Genomic DNA, 21984 nt, shown 5'->3' on the forward strand with positions numbered 1-21984 from the left:
TGCTAGCAGATCACACCAAGTTGTCTTACAAGGTATGTTATCCTAGGAGTATCTTACCCTTTATGTCAAGGCACCCTAAATAACATGCAGTTACTTTAACTAAAGAACACTTGGATTAACTTTCCTAAATACAATCTTAAAATAGTTTTAAAAATAAATTGTTTATAATATGCTGAAGTAAAATTCCAAACCAAATACATTTTCTTTAAATGAATTAGTGAATGTGTACTTTTATTTCTTAAATTACATTTGTTTCTTGATTTTAATGCTAGGCCTGAAGTGTGTCACAAGCTATCACATAAAAATGGACAGGAGAAACATGCATAAAAGATAGGAAGAATTAAATTAGATCAGCAGTTTAAAAGCTAAAATTTTCAGTGATGGTGACTAAAACAGTAAGGAAATTCCATCGAAATGAACATTATGAGCCATATTTAGTGCTTGGTCACCTCAGGCAATAAGTGATCACACAAATCATTCCTTTTGGCTAGGGAATCATACCTGCTTCCAAGTTAGACATTATTTTTATTTAAGTGATATTTTAAAATAATATTAAATGAATAAGATTCACATAAAGTAGACAAACCACTTAACATCTCAGTATCAGGCTGGGTCTAAGTGATGCCACAATTAAGTATCAACTTAAACTTAATCATTCATATTTAATAGCATAGAAACATACTCAGGATATTTAATTATATGAAAAGTAACTAGTTATGAAATGATATGCACATCATGGCTCCAATCAAGTGAAAATGTATAATATGCAAACACATATATGTTTATATAGACATACACACAATTAACATATATACACACATAAATCAATATATGCGACTGGAACATGTGCATATATGAATGTCACTAATAGATATACTCTCCCAAAGTAATTATCACTTAATTAAGTAAAATTAATAAATCTCTATATGCCTGTTTTTTAGAAATAGATCTCAAACATAATGTTGAAGTCAATTTTAATATTTCTACTTCATTTTTCTTTCTGAAAGTCATTTTTATTAAAAAAATTTTTTAATGTTTATTTATTTTTGAGACAGAGAGATGCAGAGTGCAAGCAAGGGAGGGGAAAAGAGAGAGGGAGACACAGAATCTGAAACAGGCTCCAGGCTCTGAGCTGTCAGCACAGAACCCCACGCGGGGCTAGAGCCCACAAACTGCGAGATCATGACCTGAGCCAAAGTTGGACACTTAACCAACTGAGCCACCCAGGTGCACCCCCAAAAAATTTTTTAATATTTATTTTTGAGAGAGAGAGAGAGAGAAAAAGAGTATGAGTGGGGGAGGGGCAGAGAGGGCAGAGAGAGGGAGACACAGAATCCAAAGCAGGCTCCAGGCTCTGAGCTGTCAGCACAGAACCAGACACAGGGATCAAACTCACAAAACGTGAGATCTTGACCTGAGCCGAAGCCGACACTTAACCAACTGAGCCACTCAGGTGCCTCCTATCTGAAAATCATTTTGACAAACTGAGAATTGAAAACACATCTCAACAAATGCCCTTTCTTCATTTTTAGGTTATAAGGAGGTACGGTTCTTGCAGTCTTTGAGAAAAAAAAAACAAACAGGTAAACCAGCAAACAAACTAATATACTCTCTCTCACTGTGGGCTACGGGTATCAGTTCTAGGTTCAAAGGCAATTATAGATTAGAATATGCTTTTTAAAAAAAATCATTAAAAGTCAGGTTTAACTGCTCAAAGACATTAGGTAGAAATTTCAATAAAGAGTCAGTGGTGCCTAGGAATTTTGTGCATTTGCTCAGCTCTTCAGTTTGTGGGTTTTAACAAGAAAAGCAGGTTAGGCAGTACTCACTTTGGGGCCTTGCAGTCCTGGTTTTCCCGGAGGACAAACACAGGGAGCTGGAGTAGAGCCTACATCACTGGGACCGTTGAGGCACTACAAAGACAAAAATGGAAATAAACAACAAACGTGGGAAAACACACACATATGCATGTGTACACAGGTATGTGTACGCGTCTGCATGTCTGTGCAAAACGGTACAGGTATCTCACGTGGACTTTCCCATGTTATTGAGCCCAATCCAGTAAGAAATTCTGAATCACAAAAAGCTGTGAAAACAAAATACACTCAAACAACATAAAAATGAATTCTATTTGTCTAAAATACTTACAGTTGATGGAAGGAAGCTAAACAGTCCCACAGTACAAACACTACCTTAAGGAGAATAACAGTTTCCAGGCCTACCTCGCCATTCTAGAAGGAAAAAAAAAAAATAAAGAAAGGAAAAAAAAGTGGGTTTTAAAAGACGCTTTTAAATTTCTAAATTGTCTTCCTAATTTACAGATATTTCATTGTCCAGGTTCCAGAAACATGAACTGTCCAAACAGGCAAGAGCTAAAACATTTGCTTGCAATTCTCCTTAAAAAAATTACTTATTTATACATGTTATGACAACATTTACAGTAGGATAAAGTAAGGAAATGAACAACAATGACAAGTGAAAGGAATAAATGAAAATGCCACAATTGCTTGGTATAATGGCCACTCAGGAGCAAAGGTACCTCAGAGTGAGATTTATATGGCCCCTTGAACTTTCTGGAAATCATTTAAGCACCAGAGGAAAAAGCCAAAACACATCTGAGTAAGTAACAAATTCCATGCATTAAATTTTATGCATTTTACTTTAGAAGACCTTCTGACTCAACAGTATGTTTCTTACTGAATAACACATGATTTTAAATAGGTTAATAATCTTTCCAAGCAATAATAAATTCCATCAGAAAATGAGAAAGTGGGAATAAAGATGAAAAGTTAAACAAGCCTCATGAACTCACGCCTGAGAGTAATGAAAGAGACAAACACACACAAAAGTGGATGTGAAGACTGAAAATCTGCCATCTAATCTTGTGTTTTCATGATGTGGGAGGGTAATGGTAATGGTCATCACATCAATGCAGAAATATCAATAAATAAGTATATAAAATGTACTCTCAAAATGCAATCGCTTATTAGTACTTTTAGGAGAGATTAGAGATTCATATTCTAAGTTATAAGTTTCTAAAATAAAAGTTACAGTGTTTAAACTACCTCTCTAAAAAATCAAGAATGAATTATTTCTAAAACGTTCCATGTTTGATTTTATTACAGATCCTTTACAGATACTGCTCCACGGCCTCAAGTTTTCAGAACATGTGGATTTGTAGATTATTCAGTTTGATAGGAAAAAAGGAGATAATGACAGTCTGACTTTACAAACCGAAAGAACTATAGCATGAGCTCAAATGTCTCTGGGAATCTACACTGCAAATTTTCACAATATTCTGCCTTAATTGCATTACAAAAATGTCTTTTTTTTTTCTTGGCCCAAGGAGAGGGATTGATTACACACACACACACACACACACACACACACACACACACACACACACATACACACACACCAGGAGCATACATACTTCGGTAACAACAAAAAGAAACATGTATCTTCCTTATGGTTTGAGAAAATTTGCTGATGAACAAGAAAATGAATCACTTCCTATGTGTAGGGTACTCTGTCCACACACTTAATGAAGGATAGAAATCTATTTTAGATTCCAGATTTTCAGACAAAGAATCCTATGTCTTTCTAGAGCAGGCCCAGCCCTGCTTCACTTGAGTACTGAAAATATCACACGCTGAGATGTGAAAAAAGTACTTCCTGTGCTCTTATTCATATGTGCACAGAGATACATTATAATTTTATTTCAACTATGAATCTCAAAATGTTTTAATTGATGTAACTTTATTTGCACTGACAATTAACAAACAAATTAACTCCGTACATTAAATTAAGGCTTAGAGATTATCTGCCATTTATTTATTGCTCTGAAAGTACTGAAGCAACACTTGGGGGGAAATAATCCATCCTACTCACAAATCCAGGAATCTCGCATGCTGTCTCTCTGTTGTTCTGTTCTGGGTCACAGTAGATTCGCAACTTCTGGACATCAAACTAGGAACAAAACCCAATCAAGTTAAAATTAAGGCACAAACTAATGGCTTAATAAGAGCAACCCAAATACATTAGCTGTTATACAAGGCTTAAATCACAGCACTTAGCTAAAACATAAAAGCACTACATCTGAATACTTAACATACAGTTTAAAGATGTGATGCAATATAATTCATAAGGAAAACTCTAACACTGAAAACAAATCTCTGATGTCCTTCAAAAACCCAATGGAGCTTTTTTATTATCTCTGTATTAAGAGCTAGAGAGCATTTTCTAGGACGCTTAAAAGCTTTCCCAGACTTTCTGTGTTTATCCTAAATCTCTCCAACATTTCTGATTACAATAGAGTGAGCTTAAGAAGTCATCTTTAGTTTCAGAGATTTAGTTGATGGCATGGAGTGTTATGTGACGAGTAGGCCAAACACCTGTTCCTATTTAAATATTTACTGCAATTTGACATGTAGCATTAATATAGAGAGACCATGTGTGTAACTAGGATGTGAAAGTCTTCCCTTAATAGAAACACAGTGGGAAAGATACACATTTTGAAATAAAACATTTTTCAAAAAATGGGTATCTTTTATACACACACTTCTCAAACCACAGATAGATACTCCAGCTTCAAAAATATCAAAAACTAGTTTTAAGAAGAAAGAACACCAAGATGCATTCATCTTATTGTATCCTCAGAGCTGAAAAGAAATTTTATAACCCCCATGCACAGCTCTAATCTTACATTCTCCTTTCCAAATTCATTATTTAATCTATGCATCTCCTGGGAAATATGAAAATATTTCATAAGAATGTAGACTTCTACCCTGAACCCAAAGGAACGCTTTTCTAAGAATTCCTATGAAACCTATTAAGTCTAATTTTGCATTTTCATACACACACTCAAACACAACATTTCACTAATAAACCGCATACATTTTAAGTGTCTTAAAGGAATTAATAACTAAGTGAAATACAGTTAAATGTAATGAATACTATCATAAAGGACAGCAAAAGTTCCACTTTATACAATGAAAAAAGCATATCATTGTTTACCCACCTGAACAGTTTCTTCTTTTCCAGTGTACTTTCCAATTTGAGTTTGCCCACTGATGAAAATCCCTAAAACTGGATGTAAGGGCTTGTTTTCAATTTCTTGATCATCGATATACAGAGTTACATCTTGTTCTGTTACTAAGAGACGGATTTGATGCCAGCCTTCATCAAATAATGTCTACAGGAAGAAAGTATGGAAGAGTCATGAATAAAATCCTAACAATCTTTCATTTCCCTTGGTCCCATTCCTTTGCTGCCAGACACAAATCCATACCACACAGAATGGCTGTACTATATACTCATTCACGTTGACCCAAGCTGGACCTCAAATGCTACCCACCAATTAATTTATTAATCCCCATTTTCCATTATATATAAGATGTATCAATTTCCTGAAGCAACTCCCTCAAGCTCACAAATAAGACCCTATTCTCTGAATCCAAATGGCTTCTCCCATTCCTCATCCTATTTGCTTCATTGTAACTTTGTAGCCTTAACTACTCCATCTTCCTTGATATCCTCATTCAACTTCCATGATTCAAACCACGTTGATCATCTTCATTTCTTCTTCTCCGTTTGCTCATTCTGTTTCTTCGAAGGCTCCTCTTCCTCACCTGCCTTTGGATGAGGTCATTCCCACACACCTGTCATTGACCCTTTTTATTCTCCACTTTGATTATCTTATCCACTTCTGGAAGACAATTACTTACTTCTATGGGATAAGTTCCATATCTACATCAACAGCCTGGACCTCTTTCCTACATATGGGACCTATAATTCTAATACTGACTAGTATAATTTAACCAGGATATTTCACAATCAGCCTGAGAAAATGTGTAAGCAAAATGAACTTGAACTATCCCCAAAACCTTCTTCCTTTCAGTTAATACTATCCTCAGTTTCTAAACTGCAACAAGTGTCTTTACCTCTTGCCCTCCCCTCAGTTGCAATAATAACCAGATGCAAAGTTCTACCAAATATTTCTCTTAAATATGACTCTAATTCACTTCTCCATTTCCACTCTCATTGCCATCATTTAGGTTCATGGATACCTTGCTTTATCTGAATAATTTTCAAACACATCTCTAATTCTTCCCACTCTAAGCCATTCTTCATACCTCTACTACAATTAATCTCTCTCACTAGAATTTCATCAGAGAATTCATTTCTCATTAATTTCTGGATACCCAGGACCTACACCAATTCCAGAAAAGAAATGGAGGTATTCTTTATGAAAGAAAAAGGAGACAAGAGAGCTGCTTTGACCATGGCATACCAATGATCAAAACTTTTGGATGAAATCCTGTCATCCACTGAATGAAGTCCAAAACCCCTTGTATGGTTTCCAGGTCCCCACAAATTGAGTTCACACTTGTTAGCTTTTTCTTTCAAGTATCTTATACTGCAAACATAGGGGACACCACTTTCTACTCTTTAAATAAAAACCCTGCATATTACTATAACTGAGCCCACTGACTTATATATCCTTAGCTCTCTTCATCAAAATCCTATTAATTCTTCAAGGTCCAATCCAAAAAGCATCTCATTAAGAAGACTTGTCCACATTTTGTATTAAAATCTACTTTTCCCTCAACACTCCACTAATACTTAGTACTCCTAACAGAGGCCTTCAATCTTCCATTATAAATAAGTTCCTTCGAGTTGTGAAATATGCCTTATTCATTTGTGATTTCTCACAGAACTTAGCATATTGTCTTTAATAAAAATAGACAAAGTTTTTAAAAATGTAATCTGCTTACCAAATGAAATTGCACAGTTGCATAATTTCATATACAACCTTATACATTTCCTAAATTATATAATATACTATTAGACTATCATAATAATGACCAAAACATAACTGTTTATCATTGCATCTAGATTCTGAACACTTTTGACTTGGAAAATACTATTTTTAGCTTATCAATTGTATTAAGTATAAAAATTTCCTTTCGGGGAAACAAATTTTCCTCCCAATAAACGTGAATTCTGCATCCATTATCTACCTGCATTTGATGTTCTAACAAATGTCTTTATCTCAGCATTTTGTAGGACATGGCAGTGTTAGACCAACCAACCAGACTTTGAAACTGAGAAGACTTAACTTCAATTCCTGATGTCACCACTCACTAGCTGTTTTATTTTGTTATTTTGAGGTGGGACTTAATATCCCTGAAACTTTTTTTTTTCTTTTTTTGGTCTGTAAAATGAGAGCAATACCTTCTTCCTTGGGCAGAGATTATAATTAAATGTTCAGGGCATCTAGTAGCAGGCACTCAAAAAATGTGAGTTACCCCCACCCCTTAGGTCCATTTAAGAAATAATTTTCCTTTGGGGCACCTGGGTGCCTTAGTCGGTTGAGGCTTCAGTGTCTGACCTCAGCTCAGATCATGATCGCACTCCTGGTGAGTTTGAGCCCCACGTCTCACAGCTCAGAGCCCTAGAGCCTGCTTCGGATTCTGTCTCCATTTCTCTGCTCCTCCCCCACTTGCGCGCTCTCTCCCTCTCTCTCTCAAATAAAAATAAACATTAAAAATTTTTAATAAAAAAGGAAACATGTTTCCTTCATTTGTTGCATTTACAACATTAAATTATAAAGTCAATATCTTTTCAGCCATGTTAAAATTGTGGCTCTCTTCCTCCAACACAAACTGGCTGATGATCCCCCATGAATACCACCAAAATCATACCCAGGCATCTTTACCTTAACTTGGGGGTCAGCGAAGGTCACCACCTGTGAGCCATTAATTATGCTGGTTGTTGTGAACAGTAATGTTTTATCCACACCATTTAAGGTAACTGCTATTTGTGGCCTTCCGTCAATGGTTAAAATTCTCCACAAATCCCACATTTTCTTGACCTTAAATCTCTGAGTAGAAACAAATACATATGATGGAGGAAGACCTTCCGGAAAAACATTGCTAGAAAAAGAAGAAAATGAATAAGCTTAAAGAACTCTCAACATATCTACAGACATACAAAAAAAAAAAAAAAAGTCAGATCAACACATAACGTTTACCTTGTGAATTCTGATAAGTCAACTTTTGATGTTACTTCATATCCTTTTATCTTTGTTGGTGAAAGCGGGATTCTTTTCTTAACCTTTTTCTTTACTCCCAAGCCTAAGAGAATATCAAACCCTTTCTCATCACGAGCTGCTACTGGAATTCGTGTTGGACAAACAGATTCTAAAAATCCAAAGCAAAAGCAATAAATGTTGATTAGTCATGGATTACTTCGACAAAGAAAATATATCAAAGGAGAAACATTAGAAAAAATAATAAAATCTACGTATGCACACAAATGTACGTAAATGCGTTTTCTGAGAAGACATGCAGGAGTGTTTTTGGCATTTGAAGTCTCAAATGTCTTTTTCCCCCTAAAGGGGATAAATGTAGAACAGAAATACGAGAGAAACATTTGCCAATGTACCATTTTAAGAACAACAATATGCTGATACTTTTAATTCACTATTTTGAACATGAGGCAACCTGATACCAGTGGGGTAGGAGAAGACCGGAAAGACATTCACGGGCCTCAATCCAGTATTTGCCGTTAACTTGTCACATGACCTTGCATAACTTAAATTTCTTGCAGCTAGAAGATGAACTAGGATTCCGTTCTTGCATTCCCAGCATTTCATGGGTAAAAAATTATGTGTCATTCATAATATTCTTTCCAATTTAAGCAGTTGATAATTCCACAGGTCAAAGAGCATTGCTTCTATTCCTCTGGAAAAAACTGTGGGTCTTTTCAGTTCATGGAAGTACTCAAAATGGGCCTATACCTCACCTATTATTAATTATACTATTATCTTAACCATTATTTGTAACTAAAAACTATTTCCTTAAGAAAAATCATTAAGATTTGTAGTATACAATCCTCTATATAAATTATAAAAATATAGCATGTTTTTTGCTGGGAAAATAGTATCTAAAATTATGTGGAAATTTTTACATTGTTGAAATGCAATTACACTGTTCTACTGTAGATATGTTGCAATATTTTCAGATTCTTCCAAAGTCCTCATATAACATACATATTGAGCATGATTGCTCACATTTTATAGAGCAGCTAACAAAATAAAACAAGAACTCCACTAAACATACTTTAGGATAATCACTTTTACACAACATTAAGCAGAGGGGAAAAGTATCCTATTTATAATACAATAAAAAGTAATGAGATGGATTTTATGAGCCTAACACATACAATCATAACTTATACCACAGAATATTGGAAATAAAACAAAGGGTTCATATAAATAAACTTAAAAGTATTCCTGGAAAAGGAGGGACATTTTTTCTCTTCAGGCTTTGAGTTTTGAAGTGACCCAATGAATTACATCCTTCTTTCTCTGGTAAGCTTGGAGCTAACTTATGGGGAATAAAGGAATGAGACAAACAAATGTGGTTAGAGGTGTGATCCAGTGAGCTTCACGAGACTGCACACCATGATTAACCCCCCACCCCGTACCAGCAGGGCTGACTTACTCCCTATCCCACCTCAGCAGCAGGGTCTGCCCACCAAGCTCACACATGGGCTAGAGAGGAAACGAGAACTCACTAGCTCCCCAGGCTCACTGATTCAAGGAGAAGAAAACTGAAGGTCAACCATGACAGATACTTTTAACAAACTCACTAATCTGAAAACTGATCTTCTCATTCACCAGTAAGGAGCTAAAAAAGGATGAAGGGGAGGTCAGAAGAGTTAGTCTAGCTAAAGTCCCTCTACAGGAAAACATGAGCAGCAGGTAATGTATTCCTAATAACACCATATTCTAGAGTTTAAATCATAAAACAATTAATCAAATTAAATAATCCCTGTCATGATCCAGGGATTCTCTTTTGGCAGGTAGTGGGCGGAGGTGTACAGAACAATATATGAAGCCTCACTTCAGATGCATTTGATTTAAAACTATGAAAGAAAGAAGTTCCACTGGAATGAAAATGTGTGAAACATTACATCATGAGAATATTCAGATCTGAATTGCTCCTTTGATTTGCTTTACAAATGAGAAATTCTAAGATATTAGATAAAGATCTCAGACTTCAGACAAGAACCTTGGGTTTAGACTTTAGCCTCTCTCTTAACTTCTCCTGAACCTCTGTATTATCATCTGTGAAGTGGGAATAATGATCTCCTTCACAGGGTTTACCTGAGGAGCAAATGTGATGCATGTGAAAGTGCTTTGTAACTCCAAAATGGCCTGCAAGGGCAGGGGATAAAGCAAGTATTGTGTTCATCCTTTTGCTATAACAGTCCTTTACACTGTATTGTGCTCCCCAAAATTTTATGGGGAACAGTGTGACATGGCTTGTGAAATCAAGAATGTACAATATAGTCATGTTGTCATTACTACCTAGCACATCTCCTTGGGAAAAATTTATTTAATTATATTTTCTTGAAGGTAATTTTCTTCCCAATTTGTTCATCTGTAAGGAGAACAGTAAGATATCCTTTCAGTTTATGGGAACTGAAAAAAGATAGTTAAGATGCTCCAATACCGGCTTTATGTTTATATATACCTAGTGATAGGAAAGTGTTAAAGGAAGCTTCTATACATAAAATGCTACATTTTATATATGGAGTAATCATTTTATGTATGGAGCAACCAACAATTTCTGCACAAACTTCAGGGAAAATATAGGGAAATAATTTCCCCCACTGTGTAGAAAAAAGGAATGTATGCATAAGTATATAAACCACATCCAGAGAGCTGTACAAACACTGGAAATAACTAAAACTTGGAACTTATATTTCTAAATATGAGGAAAATCAAATGCTAAGAGAGACTCGGTTGGGAGCTTGCTATAACACCTACAATAAGTAATAAGAACAATCTAGACATACCAAGTTATTTTAAAGGACTGCATTCAGGAACAAGGGTAAACAAAACAGAAGACCTAACTTCACAAATGATTTCCTACACCAGCTACACAGTTTTAATTTCATTTCTAAAATTTTTTTTAGTGTTTTATTTATTTCTGAGAGAGAGAGAGACAGCGTAAGCAGGGAAGAGTCAGAGAGAGGGGGACATACAGAATCTGAAGCAGGCTCCAGGCTCTGAGCTAGCTGTCAGAGCCTGACGCAGGGCTTGAACCCAGGAACTGCGAGATCTGAGTTGTCGGACCTGAGCCGAAGTCGGACGCTTACCCAACTGAGACACCCAGGCGCCCCAAATTTCATTTGACACTTAAATATTCAGAGTATTCAGAAAAGGAATGCTTTCTGGGATGAGCAAGTATTATTTATTTTAAACACTGGGGTCTGGCAATGTCTGCTTTTCAGTTTAGATGGCTTCATTTTTGCTTTTGATTCCCTTGCCTTTGGAGATAATTATCTAGAAAAATGTTGCCATCACTGATATAAGAGACACCACTGATTGTACTCTCTGCTGGCAATTTTATGGGTTCAAATCTCATATTTAAATCTTTAATCCACTTTGGGTTTATTTTAGATCGGGAGAAGATATTTGCAAATGATATATACAATAAAAGGGGTTAATATCCAAAATTTATACAGAACTTATAAAACTCAACACCAAAGAAACCAATTAAAAAACAGACAAAGGACATAAATGAACATTTTTTCTAAAGAAGGCATACAGACACATGAAAAGATGCTCAGTACCACTAGTCATCAAGGAAAGACAAATCAAAACCTCAATGAGGTATCATCTTACACCTGTCAGAATGACTAAAATAAAAAACACAGGAAATAACAAGTGTTGGTAAGGAACAATGTAGAGTACAAGATAAATTGGTGCAGCCATTATGCAAAAACAGTATGAAGATTACTTTAAAAATTAAAAATAAAAATGCCATATGATCCAATAATTCTTCCAATGGGTAGTTAGCCAAAAAACCCAAAATATGAATTCAAAAAGATCAGATGCAGCCCTATTTTGGTGCAGCACTGTTTACAACAGCCAAGATATTAAAGCAACCTAAATGTCCACTGATAGATGAATGGATAATGAAAATGTCACACACACACACACACACACACACACACACACACACACACACAGGAATATTACACAGCCATAAAAAAGGACGAAATCATACCATTTGTAACAACATAAATGGACCTAAAGGGTAGTATGCTAAGGGAACTAAGTCAAAGAAAAGTACAGTATTATTTCACTCACACGTGGAATCTAAAACAAACAAACAACGAATATAGAAACAAACAAAAGGCAGAATCAGACCTGTGTTTACAGAGGACAAATTAATGACTGCCAGAGGAGAGGGAGGTGGGGAGATGGTCAATACAGGTAAAAGGGGTGGGAGACATAGCTAATCATATTTTAATAGTGTCACATGATGGCAAAGGATAGATAGGCTTGTGGTGAGCATAATTTAATGTATCAACTTTTCCTATCTCTATGTTGTACACCTGACACTAATGTAACATATGTCAACTATACTCAAACCAAAAAAAATTGTTAAATGACCCATGGAACACAGAAAAAATATTTAATTTTCTATTAAATCTCAGGGCTTCGTAATATAAGTAATACAGGGTTACTAAGGTCATAAAAATATGTTTTATTTAAAAGTCTGCCATAGACAAGGACACACAACCTATATACATCTTGAGTCTCAAGAGAGCAACCAAATTCCAACTACACTTTTCCAGCTCTAAGTTAGTATCACAGGAACACTGATGAACATTATTCCAGAACATATCTGGCCTACTTTCTAAGTGTCTATCTAATGACAATGTTTATATGTTGCCCCTCTCCAGAAGTCAAATATTTTATTCAGAGCAAAGGAATTCTATTAAGATCTGTGGTCAGGAACCAAAAGTAATTTTATTGATCCACACTTGATAGTCCAACAAAACAGAGTTGCCTACGGGGCCTCTGGTCCAGATTTGTACAAGCCAACTTTTCAGACTTCTTGGACTGAACTTGGTTTTAATGATAAGACAAACATGAATGTATGTCCAATTGATACACACTCCTCCCTCAGTGGTATTCAGTGGCAATTTAATACATTTGCCTTTCTGAACGTCTATTATACCATCATGTACTCTAATATCACGCACAGGCTCATCAAAAGGAAGTACAGTCATCATTGTTTCAATTTAGTACCAAGGTAGTGATAACTTAGACTTCACCACATCATATTAAAAATATAATGAAATAGCAAAATCAAAATAAATTATAGAAGCACAGATCCTCTTACTAAAGATTAGTTAAGTGGGAAAGAAGATAGCCCCATCATCATACAATTTCTTTTCTCATTACAGATTGAATAATTTTATTCTCATTAACAGGAAGTAATCCCACGGTCTTGAAATCTAGGTTGATTTAGAGTCAACAGTTCTTCATCTAAGGAGGTTGTCTGTCAGATGCATGGCTGGCAGGCAATGGGACACAGTAAGTACAGACTTCAGTGGGAAGTCAATGGGAACAAGAGACTCCTATTACTCCTTAGTGTAACTTGTGAACAAATCAGGCAAGTCAGAATCTTTTGCACCATTAAGTAGCCTCATTGATCACAGAATATATTGTTTTTAACAATAGGAAAAATACAAAAAATAAAAATCAGTTTTTACTTAAGAGAGAGTTAAGGGAAGTATAACTTGAAAGTCTTACAAACTCACACAAATAACTTCATCTGGTTTTGCCATTTTTCACTGTAAAAGCACTGATTATGTAATGTAAGGAAATTTTTTGTTGTCCCTGCTTGAATACTATAGATGGAGAAAAGGTAGTGTGTTTTATCTTTACACATACCCAGACAATAGTATGTGTATAATTCCTTTACCTCATTCTTTAACCCTTTTCTTTTTCATTTTAATTTGGCAGAGCTTTCTTAAGATACTACAGTCATGTATCATTTTAACGTACACACAGTTTTTTCTTTAAACAGACATCCAGGCATCTTAACATGTCCCTGATGTTTTTCCTTTATACTGATATTAGTGTTCATAAAATGTAGCCTGTATCACCAAACTTGGAGCTGTCATTTAACTCAAAAGCACACTTCAAGAAAGTGATGGTGACAAAGTCAGGAATCAAACCTAGATCTGAGTCTAACTCCAGAGACTGGGCTGGACCACCATATAATCATATAGACTCAGGTTCATGATAAAAAAAAAAAAAAAAAAAAAAAAATCAGGAGATAGTGTTTTACTTCAACAGACATTGTGCAGAGTTTTGTTTTGTTTTTTAAGTGTTCTTATTAAGGTACAATCTGCATTCAATAAAATGCCCTAATTTCAACTGTACATCAACTGGCACGTGCTTACATGCTTATATAGCTAGTACCCAGGCAAGACAAAGAACACATCTAACACCTTAGAAAGTTACCTCACATTCATTCACAGACAATAACCGCCACTACCAGAGGCCACCACTGTTAGGATTTCTATCATCATTGGTGAGCTTTGTCTATTCTTGAACTTAATATAAATAAGCCATAAAATATATTCCTTTACTTGACTTTTCATGCTCAGCAAATATCTGTGGGGTTATCCATGTTGTTGCACCTAATGGTGGCTTGTTCTTTTTTGTTGTGTAGTATGCCACTATATGAACTATAGTGTATTATGATGTATTTATCCATTTTTGTGAGGGCAATCATTTCAGTTGTTTACAGTTCTTGACTATTTTTAATAAAGCTGCTATGGACATTCTTGTAGATGTCTTTTGGTAAGCATATGAACTTATTTCTTGTAGTCAGATATCTGGGAGTAGAACTGTTGTTTCATAGGGGATCCTTATGCTTTACTCTAGTAGATGGTACCACAAGCTTTTCCCCCAAGTTGTTATACTAATTTTTTACCTCTACTAGCATGTCTACTGCTACTTTAAAAGGATGGAGTTGTTATGAAAATGAAATATGCAATTAGGTGACAGAGATTATACATGATATTTCAGAGAAAAAGACAAGAGAGTAGAATTGGCTATCCATACAAGCTTTAAACATTCCTAATGAAAATTATTCTGAATATTTCACTCATTCCTTTCCTAGTCATAATTAACTCATACAACTGCATCTAGATCTAATCATAAACACTAACAGCAAGATTTATATGCTATAATTTGTGTATTTTCTAAATCATTCCATAATCATTCTACTTTTCCAATGAATAATCAAACATCATTTCTCACATGAACTATATACTTATTGTGTTTATTTGTAGCAAACATAGCTCTTGCCTAATTAAATGGAAAATTCTTATTTTTGGATATACCCTAAGTCCCTTGCAATATAAGTTCCCTTCCACTGAGATTAGGTTCAAATCCTTGTAATCTACATATAGAATAAAAAGTGATTACCCTGAATGTTTGTTGAGAGTTTATGGAATATTGTACTCAATCCTTTCCTATCCACCAAACTTTATCCCAGCTCCTATCCCCCATGCCCCCTGCCACACCTCAGTGACTGGAAATTCATACTATATGTGTACCAAAAGTAAAGAGGAAGAATGGAAGTGAATCAGTTTTATAGGAGAACAGAAAAGTTAACCACATATATGTTATGAAATCATAAAACTAAAATACTGGTCACCTCCAAAAACATCTCAGTTGTTCTGGCCATGATTGTTGTTGATATGTGTACCCTTAACCTCTGTGACTTCTAATGAAATACAGGTAGAATTATAGGAGTAGGATAAATTAATGTATTAGGCCACTATTACAAAGCACTGTAAGGTTTGAATTAGATAATTAAATTGTCCAACAATCTCTAAGTAAAGAGCAATTATACAAAGTATGAGTAGCTTTTGATGGGAGGAAAAGAAATTCAGATGTCCTAAACATCATTCCAAGTTAAAGTGCATTATGGTTGAAAGCACCAGCAGGAAAAGAGCCTCTAAGTTTTATGCCATGAAAGATACCAAAGTTCCACTCAACCAGGCACTCTCTTTCCGTCTGTCTGTCTGTCTCTCTCTCTCTCTCACTCAAAGAAGATAGCCTGAAGATGTATAGTTAATTATCTCCTGACCTCTGGCCTCTGGCCCAATTTGAGCAAGTCAACATCATATACTGTTATAAAAAATAGATAAATTTCCTTCAGCATCCAAAAGACAAGACAGCAGGAAATAGAACTGTAAGAATACACAAGTAGTTTTTGAGAGACCGTTCTTTACCTGAACCTGTGCATAGTCAAGCTCAACATACCTAAATTAAAATATGGCTTCTAAAACCCAGTAATTCAAGCTACAGGCTGCTGGATGCCTTTAAAGACACCTAAGGAACCTGATTTACTCAAAAAAGAAACAGAAGAGTGATGTCACCAAGATGGAGGAATAGCAAGTCCCAGCCCACATCCCCCCATGACACGCTGATTTAACAATAATAAACAGACAAAAACTGTTTTTGAAACTCCAGATTTCGGTTGGGAAGTTGAAATACTCCAGGTGAACACAAAGCTAAGAACAGACTCACTGAAACAAGTAATATGAGTAATTACACTGTATCCACAACATTCCTTCCCCCAAGCCTGTACAAGTAAGTGTCAGGAGAGAAAGCCCTAGGTTGTGATATTGTCCTTGGGTGGAAAAAAGAAGACTGAAGCATGCTTCCAGGGGGCTTCCCAAGAGACAGGTTTCAGTCTCACCTCATTTGGAGCACTGAAGGAACCAGAATCATTTAGATACCTGGAAAATGCTGAAAATAAAGAGTTAGTTGCAGGTTGGAAAAGGGAGCTTTTTAAGGCTAGCATGGCTCAGCATAATCAAGAGAAAACATACCGCTGGAATCTTCTACCCCTGGAGAAAGAGAAAAGAGTGCAGCATATATTCAGCACTCTAGCTTTTCCAAGGGCTGCCTGAGGAAATGATATTTGTCTTGCCTAAGGATGATGACAGGGAACCAAAATACTTTGGATGCTTAATGCCCACTGAGAACAAGGTGGGGAAGCTTATGGTTACAGAGCTAGGAAACTTAAAGAGGTACAAGCAGATACCAAAGTAAGTGAGAGATTATGAGCTCTTGGGGAAAAAATATCAAGCCTCTCTAATTAAGAAACCGCTCCCTCAGGCCCAAAGAAATGGCATCCCTCCATAAAAACACTTCAGATATCCCCTCAAATCTCTAGACAAACTAACTAATGAGGGACTTCCCTGTACAAAGCCAATTGGTAAAGACTGAGAGGGATGACTATTTTTTTTTCAAATGTGTGGATCCTAAAACAAAGCTATAAGATACACAAAGAAACAGGGAAACACGATCCTATCAAAAGAACAGAGTAACTGTCCAGAAGCAACCCTAAAGAAAGGAAGGTGTATTATCTGACAAAGAATTCAAAACAATCATCATAAAAATGCACTATGAGTTCAATAAAACGATGGCATAAACAAAATGAGAATATCAATAGATATATAAAATATAAAGGAGAATCAAAAAGAAATTTTAGAGCTGAAGAATGTAATAATTGAACTGTGGGGAAAAAAAAAAAAAAAAAAAGAACTGGAGAGGCTCCAAATCAGACTTGACCAAGCAGGAGAAAGAATCAGAAAACGTAAGGATAGATCATTTGAAAATATCGGGACAGAGGAACAAAAATTTAAAAGATTGAGAAAGACTGAAGAAAGCCTGAATGACATGTATACCAAATACATGATATGGGAGTTTGAGGAGAAAAGTTAAAGAAGTTAAAGAATTTAAGTTAAAGAATACTATTAGTTAAAGAAGCAATAACCAAAAACTTCTCAATCTAGGAAATGAAATGTACCTCCAAATTTAAGAACTCAAAGAAATCCACATCAAGACATATTATAACCAAATTATTGAGAGAGAGAGTGAATTTAAAAAGCAGCATGAGAGAAGTAACTTGTTATATACAAGGGTTGCCCCTCCCCCATGAATACTGGCAGATTTGTCAGTAGAAATCTTTCAGGCCACAAAGGAATGGAATGATATACTCAAAGTGTTTGCTTAAAGAAAAATACTGCCCACTGAAAATACTGTATCTGACAAAAAATGTTCTTCAAAAATGAAAGAGAAATAAACAACTTCCCAGATTAAAAAAAGCCTAAGGGAGTTCATCAACAATAGACCTGCATTATAAGAAATATTAAGAAAGTCCTTTAAGGTGAAATTAAAAAACATTAAACAACACAAAAGCATTGAAAAACATAAAGCTCATTCATTAAAATAAATATATAGACAAATTCAGAATACCATAATACTGTAACAGTGGTATGTAAGTCTCTTTTAATTCTGATATAAAAGTTTTAAAAAAGTATAAACAATAACTATAACTATAAAAATATGCTAATAAATACACAATATAAGATGATGTAATTTATAACACCAATGACAAAGTGTGAGGGCACAGGGAGAAGCAAAAATGTAGAATGCATGTGAATGAAATTAAGTTAATTAAATTATCAGCTTAAAATAGATTGCTATAACTATATGATATTTTATGTAACCCCATGGTAATCATAAAGGAAATACCTATAAAAGATACATAAAAAATAAGAAAAAAATAAAAATATGTCACTACCAAAAAAAAAAAAAAAAGTCAATGAAACCCAAAGGAAGACAGCAAGAAAGAGGGGACCAAAAAAGATATACCACTGAAAACAATTAACAAAATGTTAAATATTAATACAAATCTTTCCCTCTTGCTATTTCAGATGCAAATGAATTAAATTCCCAAAGAAAACAAGACACAGAATGGCTGAATGGAATAAAACAAGATCCAACTATATACTGTCTATAAGACATATATTTTAGGATTATGGACATACACAGGCTAAAAGTAAAAGGATGGAAAAAGATACTCTGTGCAAATAGTAACCAAAATACAGCAAAGGTAGCCATACTTAGACAAAACAGACTTTAAGTCAAAAATTCAAATGACACAAAGAAGGACATGATATAATGATAAAAGGATCAATTCACCAGCAAGACTTAACAATTACAAATATATATGCACCCAATAACATAACACCCAAATATAGGAAGCAAACACTGGCAGAATTTAAGAGAGAAAAAATCGACACAGAAAACACAGTAATAGTAAGGATTTCAATATGCCACTTCTAGTAATAAACACAACATCCAGACAGAAAATCGATAGGGGAACACAGGACTTGAATGATTCTATAGACCAAATGGAGCTAAGAGACACGTAATAGAACATTCTACCACATATCAGCAGAATACACATTCTTCTTAAGTGCAAATAAACCATTCTCCAGGAGAGATCACATGTTAGGTCAAAAAATAAGTCTTAACAAATTTAAGAAGACTGAAATCATACCAAATACATCCTCCAATCAGAAAGGAATAAAACTAGAAATTAATGATAGGAGGAAAGCTAGAAAATTCACAAACATGTGGAAATTAAACAACATGCTCTTGAGTCAAAAAACAAATCAGAAAAGAAATTGGAAAATATCTTAAGACAAACAATAACTAAAACACAACATACCAAAAACTTATGGGATGTGGCAAAATCAGTACTAAGAAGGAAATTTATAGTGATAAAAATCTACATTAGTAAGGAAAAAAGATCTCAATGAACAACCTAATTTTATTCATCAAAAACTGGAATAACTAAGCCCAAGATTTAAGAGGAGGAAGGAAATAATCTATTTTAATAATCCTTAAAATAATTAAGATTAGAGCAGAAACAGAGCTATAACTAGTAAGGATACTGAATCAGTACTCAAAAACTTCCCCCCCCCCCAAAAAAAGCCCAGGATCAGGTATCGTCACTGGTAAATTCAAACAAACATTTAAGGAAATATTCTAATCCTTCCCAAACTCTTAAAAAAACATAAGAGGAGAAAATACTTACAAACTTTTTTTAATGAGGCCAGCATTGCCCTGATACAAAAGCCAGAAAAAGACACTACAAGAAAAGAAAGCTAAAGGCCCATATTCCTGATGAATAAAGCTGCAAAATTCCTACACATAATACTAACGAAATGAATTCAACAGTATCCTTGAGATGCAAAGATGGTTTAACTTACAAAATTAATCAATATGATACCCCACATTAATAGAATAAAGCATAAAAGTTACATGATCATCTCAGTATGTGCAGAAAAAACATTCGACAAAATTTGCCATTCTTTCATGATAAAAACGTTCCCCAAATTAAGAAGTAATTTACCAGGGCACCTGGGGGGCTCAGTCAGTAAGCATCTGATTCCTGATTAACCGTCAGGTCATGATCTCACAGTTTGGGGAGATCGAGCCCTGGGTCAGTCTCTGTGCTGACATAGCAGAGTCTGCTTGGGATTCTCTCTCTCCCTCTCTCTCTGTCCCTCCCATGCTCACCCTGTCTCTCTCTCAAAAAATAAATAAATAAATAAGAGAAAGAAAGAAAAAAAGGAATTTACCTCAACATAATAAAAGTTATCTATGAAAAGCCCACTGTTAACGTCATAATCAATGGTGAAAAACTAACAGTTCTTCCTTTAAGATCAGGAATAAGACAAGGATGCCCACTCTTGCCATTTCTATTCAGCATAATATTCGAAGTACTAGGAGAGCAGCAAAAGTAATAAAATACTAAGGAATAAACTTAACCAAGCAGGTGAAAGATTTGAATGCTGAAAATGACAAAGCATTGCTGTAAGAAACTGAAGGAATCACCAATAGAAACATCCCATGTTCATGGATTGGAAAACTTAATATTGTAAAAATTTCCGTATCACCCAAAGTGATGCATCTCTATCAAAACCCCAAAAGCCAGTCACAGGACAAATACTGCCTAATTCCACTCTAACTGAATATCTAAAGTAGTCAAACTTTTTACAACAGAAAGTATAATGGTGGCTGCCACAGTGGGAGGAAGAAGAAAATGGGGAGTTGCTGTTCAACAGGCACAAAGTTTCAGTCATATAACATAAAAAAGTTCTAGATATCTATAGTACAACACTGTGCTTGTAGTTAACAATATTGTACTATACACTTAAAATGTTTAAGAGGTTAGATCTTGTTTTTTACAAAAAAATTGGAAAAAAAATTAGACTCAGACAGATAAAGAAATCAATCATTGCCCATTATAAAAGATCATCCTGAAATAAGGAATGTATTGCAAAATGCACCTTCAGGGAAACGGTGTGTCTATGAAGATGAAATAATCCATGTGAGAACAAAGAGGTGAAAAATATTTTGTTCAACGTGGATCAAATCATAGCAAGAATAGAAAAGTAAATAATATTAGGAAATGGTAATCCTGTATGATAAGCACCTCAAGGTAAAATTTAACCATTTTCAAAAAAAGGAAATTTGTCAAATGATTCAAGTACAAATTACATGATTTGAGGCTTCTGCAATACAGCAATGCATTAATCATACTCTAATACAGTTATTAAAAAGTGCAAAAAGCCCATATATTCCTCTAACTACAGTTTCAAAAACTACATTTGAAAAGATGGCTATTGTACAGAATGTTTGTGAACTGAATAGACACAGACATTACTTACATTCTTTCTTTGAGTGCGCATGAAGAAATATTTGGCAAGATTTCCAATTTAATTTTTTTTTACAGACTGGACATTTTTGCTAAGAGAGTATTTTACCCCTTTTAAGCACAGCTACTCTTTTGTGTGTAATTAGAATTTTTTAAATAGAATACATTTACCATAATACCTATTACAGAAAACCGCTGAAGCAGTACTACAAAGACATATTTAATCAAATTTATATTTTAGGATATAAAAGAATAGTAAATAAAATGTCACCATGAAAAGCCTATTTTAAAAATAAAATATACCTAGCATCAAAACCAAAGAATTCTAATTCTAATCTGACAATGTATTAAACGTCTATGTATGTCAATTTATTTCTCAATACAACTGTGAAATAAATCTATACTCCTCTGTTCTGCTCAAGATGAAAAAACTCAACACAGTTTTACTGTTAGAGACATAAAAAGAAAAATTATGATGACCTTTTCTACTTGATATAGTACCATTTTAAAGGTTTGATTAAAGAAAATGCTTTATTTCTATACCTTCTTAAATAATCAAAACAATGAT

General features: G+C 34.7%; 1 protein-coding gene across 2 annotated transcripts in view; it reads right to left on the bottom strand.

Moving 5' to 3' along the window:
- Positions 1 to 21984, bottom strand: part of COL21A1 (collagen type XXI alpha 1 chain) — a 180355-nt gene that overhangs the window by 104000 nt on the left and 54371 nt on the right. The window contains exons 4-9 of one of the 2 annotated variants that reach the window (XM_077769075.1): positions 8036 to 8204; positions 7721 to 7937; positions 5021 to 5194; positions 3892 to 3969; positions 2223 to 2231; positions 1830 to 1913 (exon numbers count right to left, since the gene is read on the bottom strand). In XM_077769075.1, coding sequence (XP_077625201.1) covers positions 1830 to 1913; positions 2223 to 2231; positions 3892 to 3969; positions 5021 to 5194; positions 7721 to 7937; positions 8036 to 8204 — 731 coding nt within the window. Of the gene's footprint in view, positions 1 to 1829; positions 1914 to 2222; positions 2232 to 3891; positions 3970 to 5020; positions 5195 to 7720; positions 7938 to 8035; positions 8205 to 21984 lie in introns of those variants that run through there. The other variant, XM_077769073.1, reaches the window with a different exon arrangement.

This window comes from Crocuta crocuta, unplaced genomic scaffold, assembly GCF_008692635.1.
Source record: "Crocuta crocuta isolate KB4526 unplaced genomic scaffold, BGI_CrCroc_1.0 scaffold205, whole genome shotgun sequence".
Lineage (NCBI taxonomy): Eukaryota > Metazoa > Chordata > Mammalia > Carnivora > Hyaenidae > Crocuta > Crocuta crocuta.